This window comes from Strongylocentrotus purpuratus, unplaced genomic scaffold (assembly GCF_000002235.5).
Source record: "Strongylocentrotus purpuratus isolate Spur 01 unplaced genomic scaffold, Spur_5.0 spur5_scaffold_13, whole genome shotgun sequence".
NCBI classification, from domain to species: domain Eukaryota; kingdom Metazoa; phylum Echinodermata; class Echinoidea; order Camarodonta; family Strongylocentrotidae; genus Strongylocentrotus; species Strongylocentrotus purpuratus.
In genome coordinates this window covers 9,058,632-9,068,820 of record NW_022145598.1, presented here as the reverse complement: position 1 = coordinate 9,068,820, position 10,189 = coordinate 9,058,632, and the positions used below count along the sequence as shown (strand labels likewise).

General features: G+C 40.3%; 1 protein-coding gene across 1 annotated transcript; it reads left to right on the top strand.

Annotated features, from left to right (window-relative positions):
* Positions 1-3,442: 3,442 nt before the first annotated feature.
* Positions 3,443-4,788, top strand: LOC100890641 (carbohydrate sulfotransferase 3-like). The gene is made up of 2 exons (XM_030983874.1): positions 3,443-3,455; positions 3,768-4,788. The coding sequence occupies exons 1-2, from the start codon at positions 3,443-3,445 to the stop codon at positions 4,739-4,741; spliced, it is 987 nt and encodes a 328-aa protein (XP_030839734.1). The 3' UTR covers positions 4,742-4,788.
* Positions 4,789-10,189: the final 5,401 nt, after the last annotated feature.

Here is a 10,189-nt window from a genome sequence, read left to right as displayed (position 1 = left end):
ATTGTTATTAATATTTTTATTGGGAGTTGTCTGTGGCGGATAGGAGGGAGGGGGGGGGGGGGGAGAATTCAATTTGAATAACCTTCGGGTTTTTCGTCACGGAATGATCGAGATGTCATGTGCAAACCCTGTATCGAAGTTTCAACCACCACCATCCTTGATCCCAGCCCTAATCTCTTATGAAGAGTAGGCCTACGGTGGGTTTTTTGTTTACCAAAAGTTTTCATTATAATAGGTTGGGAACTCTTCTACACATTAGGCCTCCATTGGCATCCTATTCCAGGGATGAAGACTTTTCCACCATGACCTTGCCTGTGTCTATAGAACATGACAAGGGAGGGCCGCACTGGCGTACTGATGGGTTGGGTTGGGAAGGGGGTGGGGCTTTTGGGCGTGCCCCCCCCCCCCCAAATAAACTTCAAACGTGGTATATTTAACTCGATACCAATTTACAAATTTTGCTGAAATGACATGATTTTCCGGGATATTTTGTTACTGTTTTGTAAATTATACTTTTTTTTATCTGTTTGCTGGAAAATGACTAATTCTTAAGTTTGCAGTCAGGCCAAAATGTTCTTATTCAGAAGCCTACATGCAAGGGCCTTCAGGATTGCGGGGCTAGAAAAGAAAAGAGAAGAAAAACGAAAGAAGATAAAAGAAAGAGAGAGAGAGAGAAGAGAGAAAAGAGAAGAAGAGAGAAGAAAGTAAGAAAGACAAGGCACGACGAGGGGGGGGGGGGTATGTGCCTGTGAAATGCGCGCGCTGGAGGGGGGGGGGGGGTGAGCCCAGAATGAGCGCAACCCAGGGTGAAGGCTATTTTTATATATGTTTTAGTCTCTTGCGTTTGTCATACTTCATTGTTATTAATATTTTTATTGGGAGTTGTCTGTGGCGGATAGGAGGGGGGGGGGGGGGAATTCAATTTGAATAACCTTTGGGTTTTTCGTCACGGAATGATCGAGATATCATGTGCAAACCCTGTATCGAAGGTTTCAACCACCACCATCCTTGATTCCAGCCCTAATCTCTTATGAAGAGTAGGCCTACAGTGGGTTTTTGTTTACCATAAGTTTTCATTATAACGTTTATAGGTTGGGAACTCTTCTACACATTAGGCCTCCATTGGCATCCTATTCCAGGGATGAAGACTTTTCCACCATGACCTGGCCTGTGTCTATAGAACATGACAAGGGAGGGCCGCACTGGCGTACTGATGGACGATCTTCAGATTGATGTTACGGTTGGGAAGGGGGGGGTGGGCTCTGGGCGTGCCCCCCAATAAACTTCAAACGTGGTATATTTCTAACTCGATACCAATGATTTACAAATTTTGCTGAAATGACATGATTTTCCCGGATATTTTGTTACTGTTTTGTAAATTATACTTTTTTTTATCTGTTTGCTGGAAAATGACTAATTCTTAAGTTTGCAGTCAGGCCAAAATGTTCTTATTCAGAAGCCTACATGCAAGGGCCTTCAGGATTGCGGGGCTAGGGGGCTCGAGCCACCCCTCACTAAACAAAAAAGTATGTGTAAGATATTAAAATAGAAAGAAAAGAAGAAAGAAAAATAGTGACCTGCCAGTTCCACAAAATTAATGAGGTATCAAAATATGCCCATCTGACCGTAAGTAAATAGTTAAAACCCCTGAGCTTGCGAGGGCTCCACCCTCTCAACCCCATCAGAGGGCCTAAGTCGGTCCCCTGAAAAAGCTCATCTGACCATTATTAAATGCCTAAACCCCTGAGCTTCATGGGGCTCAGTCCCTTGGACCCCACGCTAATTAGTGACCTGCTAGTATGACAATAAGGTATCAAAATATGCTCATCTGACCGTAATTAAATTCCTAAAACTCCTGAGCTTCCGAGGGTTCCGCCCCTTGACCCCCCCCCCCCCCCCGCTGGGGCTTTCCCCCTGTGCCCCACGCCAATTTACGCTTCACTCGCTTCGCTCGCTACGCTCTACCTGACCGTAAATACTTTAGCCCCTCCCCCACCAACTTTGAAAACGTTCTGCGGGGCCTGCATGTAACAGTGGTGGTGGTGCGGATTTGTTAAAAATATTTACATTTTGCATTTTGCATTTACATGCATATACATGCTTTGTGTTAAAGCCTAAAGCTGACAATTACCCGGAAATCAGACGGTACAATTAGAAACTAATAGAAAAACAAACTTCGTTGAATTATGTGGAGGAGTTGAACTATACAGATTTTTTTATTTTGGGGGTTGAGGCAAAATGCAATTAATTATTGAACATTTATTGCATTTTCTTTGTTTTATTGTTTTTGTGGGGGCGTCGACGTACTCTAGCGCCCGCTGCGTACAGTCACGATTCATTGGCTAAGCAATGGCCTCGTTACTGTGAGCCCACCAGTGGCGTCCAGGGGGGGGGGGGGGCCGCCCCGGGGCCCGGCCCCCCCCCCCTTGAGAAAAAAAATCTGTAAAATCACGTGATTTTACCTTTTTGGGGGTTGGGCCCCCCCCCCTGGCGCTCAAGGGGGGGTTGCAAATTTGAATTTTTTTGAGGATCAAAAAAAAAAAAATGTGCCACTACCCCTCCCCCCCCCCCCCCCCCCCCCCCCCCCACTGAGCTAATTTTTGGCCGGCGCGTTTTTCAAATTTTCGGGAGCAAAAAAAAAAAAAAAAAAAGTTGGGCCCCCTCCCCTAAGAAATCCTGGATCCGCGCCTGGAGCCCACAGGATCAAAACCGTGTCGATGTGCTATATTAGTGCCCTTTTATGAGGCATTAATCCTCATTACTGTCAGTTATGACTTAAGGACGTAGGTCCCCTAGTTGATTAGCATTCCGAAGAAGGGGGGGGGGGGGGGGGCTGTCGCTGGCAATCTTGGATCTATTGCGTGTGATGTACAATATGTATGCCTATAAACCTATAGTGCGGATTTTTTGTGTTTTGTCAATACAACAATATTTGTATAAAAGAGAACGCTCCATCTGTTGGTTATTGAATTTTCAGTTTGTATCTCTAAACAATTAAATTGACACCTTACTGTCTGTTTACGATAACACTGTCATTCGTAATGCATGACCTGTGTGTCGTCCATTTCGGACCATCGATCCGCATTTACACGCATATACATGCTTCGTATTAAAGCTGACACAACGTTTGTGATATCGAAACATCGAATAGAAGCTTTTCGTCTTGCACTCATCAGAAAATTATAAACCACAAGAATGAACAGAAGAACCGGAAATCAGACAATATAATTAGAAACTAATAGAAAAACAACTTCTTGCATGTTGCGGTACCAATCACATCTTCATCTACAGAGATGGAGTGGAAAGTGACTTCGCGGACAGTATTTTGGCTGAGTTCGTTGGCTGTTTTAGTTATATTTGTCTCCTCGTATGTCTTTATGGATCCGGCTACCAAGCATCGTATGTATGTAAAGATCGAACATAAACCATTTCATCTTGAATCATGTCTTCCGAATGTGAGTTGTGCCTCTGGACAGACCTTTACAAAAACAGATGACCTCAGAAATATCTCTGCATCAAACGGATCTAGTGACGCTGAAGTACTGGACGGTCGGGCTCATGAACATTTCGATAAAGATGAGAGATTATTACCAACTATTGACGATGCAAATGCTGCAGAGGAAATCGATACTGTTTCGGCTTTAGATATGAAAAATGGTTTCTCAAAAGATGTGAGGTCATTAGATCAAAAAATCAGCTACGGATACGACCCTCAAGTCTACGTAGATCTTTACAAGAATATGACAATCAATGATGTGTCCAAGAAGATAACCGATTCCCTCCAGTCATCATCATCATGGCCCAATGGCGGTTCGGATCCAGCGTCTTTGGGGAGCTTTTCAATCAGAATTCTGATCTGTTTTACTTATTTGAGCCATTGTATACTACTACTCAATTACGAGAACAGAAAGGCATTGGATTGTTTACGCCCGAGAGTCAGGAAATGTCCAGGAATATCTTGCGCAACTTATCAAGGTGCCAGTTTGATCCGGATTTTGTGGAAATATTAGTTGGTTGGGGCGGGAAATTCAATAACGAAGCAATATGCAAGGCATCGGGGAGGTGTAGGATAATATCACCGAGCTGGATGAGTGATTTGTGCCGGAAGTATAAAGGCCGACTTGCTTCGAAGCTGATCCGAGCTAATCTCGAACTCCTAAGACCATTGATAGTTGACGATAACATCAATCTGAAGATCGTCCATTTGGTTCGTGACCCTAGGGGCTCTGCATTGTCCAGGATCAAATACACATTATCGAAGAAAATATCTCCGACTGTTCGTTCTCAATTCCCTAAATATGGACGATTGAATCCTCTCAACCTTTTCAGCGTTACTCCAGAAACCGGAGAAACTGTTCGAGGAATGTGCAAGTGGATCAGAAAGAACGCAGTTGTTTCGCCTGATCTTCTACCCGCTTGGTTGCAAAGGCGTTACTACCTCGTCAGGTATGAAGACTTTGCAGACACTCCCCTGAAGGTCACGCAAGACCTCTACAGGTTCGTCGGAATTCCTTTTAAAAAAGAGGTTCAGGATTGGGTGATAAAGAACACGGATGTGACAGTCAGTAAAAATGACTTGTTTTCAACTCACAGGAATTCCCATGTCGCTGCTACACATTGGATCAAAGATCTTACTGAAATGGAAGTCGGGCAGATTGAGGAGGAATGCCAGGACGTTTTAGAACTAATGGGTTACGAACCATATAGCCAACTGATTCACCGGGAACAATCAACGAGATAATTATTTAACTGATCTAGGTCATTGTATTTGTTAATATTTTCATCTAGTTTTATTTAAAAAAATTGTCACAATATGCTCACCGTTACGTTTTGGCGTCATGTTGGAAGCCAATTAAATCTTCACAAAAATGCCCATATTATAACGATGATTCCTATTTGGTATGTGCGGTGCATCTTAAAGGGATCGTTTAACAATGTTAAGTCTGAGATGCCTGGCCCTACGTGTTATCAGTGTCTGTGATATGGTGTAATATCGAAGCCCTACAAAAATTGCGATTCAAAATGATCAAGAAGTGTCTACAAAAAGTAAAAATCTTTGAGCCAGGGAAAAAATTAATATTTATTTTTCGAGGGCTACTTTTCAACCTTGCCTGCATGAAAATAACATTCTAAAATTTGTTTTGCATTGAACTCTATGCAAATTTACTGGGGCTCTTTTCTGATTTTCGGGGGCTCTTTTAGGCATTTCGGGGGCTAATTTGCCCCGAGCCCCCGTGTATTTTTTTCACTGCTTTGAGCGACCAGTTTTACCGTACTTGTTCTCCCAAATATGTTATGAATACCGTTTCGCAAAATTTAATTTCGATTTCCAATCATAAATATCTTGATAATCAGATAGGCGATCGGCTTGTAAAACTTATGGGGTTCCTGACTGACCTTAAGGTTTATACCTGTAGTTATCACTGCAGCATGAGCTAAATCCAGGATTTTGTTTAAGAATCTTAGATAAAGTTACCGGATCCCTTTAATAAGGAATGTCCTACGTGAAGTCGTTGAATTAGTGTGGAGGAGTTGAACTATACAATGTTTGAGATTTGAGGTTTATGAAAAATGTTTCTTGGTTGATCCAGATTGATATTTGGGGTGGGGGGTGGGGTTCTCTGAAAAGCAAATTCTCTCTTTCAATATTTTCCTTTGGTGAATTCGAACTTTTTAAAGTTTAAAGTACGGCCCAAAAATAGATGGCATTCATTTTGCTGCTATTTTTATTTGTTGGGGGGGGGGGGGAGAAGTTTATTTTTCTTTCAATCTGACCACCATTTTTAGCCTTGTAACTAAATTCAAGTATCTGACGACTGAGGACCGTGGCTCGTTGGGAAATTTTCCGCTAATTGGTAAGGCAAAGAATTGGTTGCAAAAGAACGTACGTGCGCGCGCGTACCACGTGCACGTGTAGGCACGATTCACATTTTCATAATGAAACCAAATTTACCGGGTAAAAAATGTTTGTGAAACGCCTCGATACGAACTATTTCAAAGCGGACGAGATACGGCTAACGAGAAGCATGCACATACACAGTGACCACAGAATCAATATTGTTAACAATAGTAACGAGACATAATGATAATAAAGGTAATAATGATGACAGCTGTCATACTGTAGGAATTTTTTGTTGGATTTCTCCAAGGCATTTGACACAATTGATCAAAACATTTTTGTTTAAAAAGCTTCAGCATTATGGTGTCAGGGGCAAGGCCTTGGAGTGGTACAACAGTTACCTCAGTAGTCGAACACAGTTTGTTTCATTAAATGGGATTGCATCGAATGTCAATTAAGCCTGTCACGTGCGGTGTTCCTCAGGGATCTCTTTTAGGGCCTCTACTATTCATAACATATATAAATGACTTCAAATTTTCATCCCGACTATTGTCATTTATATTATACGCAGATGACTCAAGCATACATGTATTTTATTCTCATGAGAATTCTCAAATTCTTGTTGAAACTGTTAATCAAAAAGTAAATTGAAAATATTGCACAGTGGATCTTTGCCAATAGACTGTCACTGAACTTGGACAAAACTAATTTCATATTATTTAGCAAATTAGTTATCCGATTTACCTGGAGATATCTATTTTAACAATGTCAAAATTAAGAAAGTAAATTCGACCAAGTTTCGTGGCCTGTTTATTGATGATAGAATGACCTAGAAAGTACATACACATTATTTGTGTTCATCACTATCAAGACATGCTGGTGTGTCTTCCCATTATGTATTGCAAATGTTGTACTTCACTTTAATGTTACCCTACTTGAACTATGGTATTCTTGCCTGGGGTAGTTCATTGAAACTTCAACTGGAAAAAATCCTGGTTGTTCAAAAAAGAGCAATACGAACAATTTGCAATGTACCTTTTCGTACTCACTCGTGCCTTCTTTTCTTCAATACCAAAGTACTGAGAGTTCAGGATATTTTAAATTTACAATTAGGCTCATGTTTCAGCTGAATAACAACGAACTGCCCCAGGTACTATCTTATTTTTTAAAGAAAATAAGTCAAGTCCACTACTATCCTACCCGACAGGCTTTTTTCCTATCACCTTCCTAGAACGAGAACACGCTTTGCTCAAAATGCCTTAATATATACATGTCCTAAGTTCTGGAATTCTCTCGATTCTGTGATTAAAAGGTCTGTAAGTGTTCATGTATTCAGGAGAAAATTGAAATGTTATTATTTGAATACATATTGTCATTTCTGATTCCTGACTATTCCTGTCTCCAAGCTGTATGCTTTTGTTGATTCCAATGAGTAAAGAACGGTATGACCATGCCAAGTATGTTTATAATATACTCATATCGAGAACAAACTATATTGTATTATTGTTTCAATAAACTGCAGATATATTCCCTTACCTTTCCCTTTTCTTTTGTAGTTAATTGTGAGTATCGGTTCATGGTTGCCTGTAATCTCCGTTTCCCTGTTTTAGCGTGTATTTGTATTTTATAAACTTTACTTTAGTTAATTATGTCATTTGCAGTTTAAGAGCCTATCCACAACAAGCTTCAACTCAATGGACAATTTTCTGAATAGTGTGTATCGGTATTGTATGCACATGTTTATTATAATCATTTTCAATGTATTGTTACACTCTTTGTAAAATGAGATATTCTGGAAACCAATAAACCATCTATCTATCTATCTGCAATGTCTTGTACGCATTTGTGAGCACATTTTTTTTTTTGGACCTCGAAAATTTTAAAATTTGCACCCCGCCCCCTGGATCCGCCACTGTCACCGACCCCCCCCCCCCAGAAAAAGGGTAAATTCAAGTATTGACAGGTCATTGTCAACACTAAGGGGCCGAGGGGGGGGGGGGGGAGGTGACAAAAACAAAGTAACAAATTAAAGGTAAAGATCAGTTTGGAAATGCCCCCCTCTCAAAAAATGAAATGGAAGCTCTAATTATTACCAATCATTTGAAAGAATATGTTTTGACTAATACGTGATGATACAAATTTGCCATATTGCTCCGGTTGTCATATTTTCGCTCGCTGGACGTATATAGCAGACGACAATCGGCGAATTAGACGACACAAATTGGAAGTGAATTTGTATGTGAGATTGCTTTGCTAAATATAAAATACAAGAATGTTTTCCATATCTTTAAACTATCATTGATATCTGCTAATTAAAGAGTTATTAAAATAAACCTACAAAACTACATAATACAATGAAATACTTGACTTAAAGTAGGGGAGTTTGATGTGGTGCACAATTGCACCCCTCTGTAAATAATCAAATAGTTCATGGCGATCATGAATATTCATGTTTTTGCTTACCTCGGCAAAATGTTTGCTTATATCTTCAATGGAAAAATTGAGGTGGGGGGTTGGCAGAAATGGACATAATGAACCAAGCACAACTGATCTATGATAATTCATGCTTCTCATCCTTCGTGTGCTTGACCTATAATCTAACAATCGCGGGGTAAATTGCGTCCAAAGTTCGACTCGTTACACATGCGTTATATATGCAATGGCGAGCTTGCGACCTATTTTGATCAAATTACGGTGGGTGAACTTTCAAAAGTCAATGGGACATGAGGGTTCCAATGAAAGAGCTAGTGTCAACGTATGTCGGGGTGGATGTGCGTTTCGTTTAAACAAAAAAAGATTTTTTTTAAAAACGATTTTTTAAGGTAAAAGTCCATAGGCTAACATTTTTATAGGCTGCTGGACTCTGACGATAGGGGGCGTTCTCAAATGAGACTAAACGGAGCTATATGGTGTGCATTCGTGTCTTTCTGTGTTTGACTTCACATAGTTATTTTGTGTGAAACAGTTTAAATAATAAAAAATAGTTCAAGCAACCTAAACGTACGATAAATGGATAGTTTTGCTTCTCCATCTTTTAAAAATATTTTTAACACACCCTTTCGGCAAAACCGGGGGGGGGGGGGGAGCTTTGGACGAATGGTCGCGTTCAAGTCCCTACCCACCCTGTCGGCATAAGCTTCTCTATTGGATTCAACTCTATGGGTCCAACAGAAACCAATAGACTCCAACAGAAACCATTAGAGACCAACACATTTTTTTAATGGTCTCTATTAGTCTCTATGGGATTTTCGACCTGGGCATACCCAGCACACATACACAATCAACCCACACGCTCAAAAACTTCACACACAATCACAACGCGTACAACAATCACACATCCCACAACTACAGTCAAAACTGCTTTAGTGGCCACCTGTCTTTAAAGACCACCTGTCTACAAAGAACACATTTTTTATTTCCCTTGAAAATGGTTTCTCATTGAATCATGTACTAAATGAACCTGTTTCCTAATTTTGAACTAATCGGATATTTTTAAATTTTCTATTCCATTAGGCCTAAATTTCATGGACACAGGCCGTCTGCATTAGTTTTGCCAGGATGGATTAGACCACCCAGGTGGTCACTGACAGGTGGTTATCTCATCTAATCAGCTCTCAACTAACATAAGAAAGAGAGCATCATGTGGGACCAATGGGCACCGTTTATGCATTGTTTTCTATATAGAGGGAGCAAGTAGCTACAAGTAGTACAGTGGAGCTTTAATGCACCCCAACATGTGGTTTGTCAGAGATTTTGCGGTCGTGTGCTAGACCTCCCCTTTTCTATTCGGCATTGTTGATTATAGTGTTTATTGCTATAGAAAAAAAACAACTAAACTAACCTCTTTCGCCTTAATCATATCTAGTATACCTTTATCTCTCCCCCTCTCTCACTCACCCTCTCCAACTCACCCTCTCTTTCCCCCTTCTCTCTTTGTCCCTCTCCTTCCCCGCACTTTCTCTCTTTTCGCGTTGACTTAATTCAATCTTATTGCTATTCCCTGATCGGAAATAATATTTTTCACATTTACACCGTGGTACATCAAAATAATTAACGAACGCAACACAATTAAAAACACTAAACAACCACTAAAAACATTTTCATTAAATTATATAAAGCAATTATTTATTGGCATAAATCATCATCTTTCAAAAATTAGGCGCACGTCTAAATTCACAGTTTAAATGTTCATATTCCCGTTGAATACAAAATATTCATAATTCACTTTTTCATCAAATCATGACGGTCATAACAGTGGAATCGTGGAAAGAGTTATCATGCTTGTAACCAATTAATTGCCAATTTATATCGATTTTACTCACCTAGTAACTCCCCCGCCCCTGACACCTG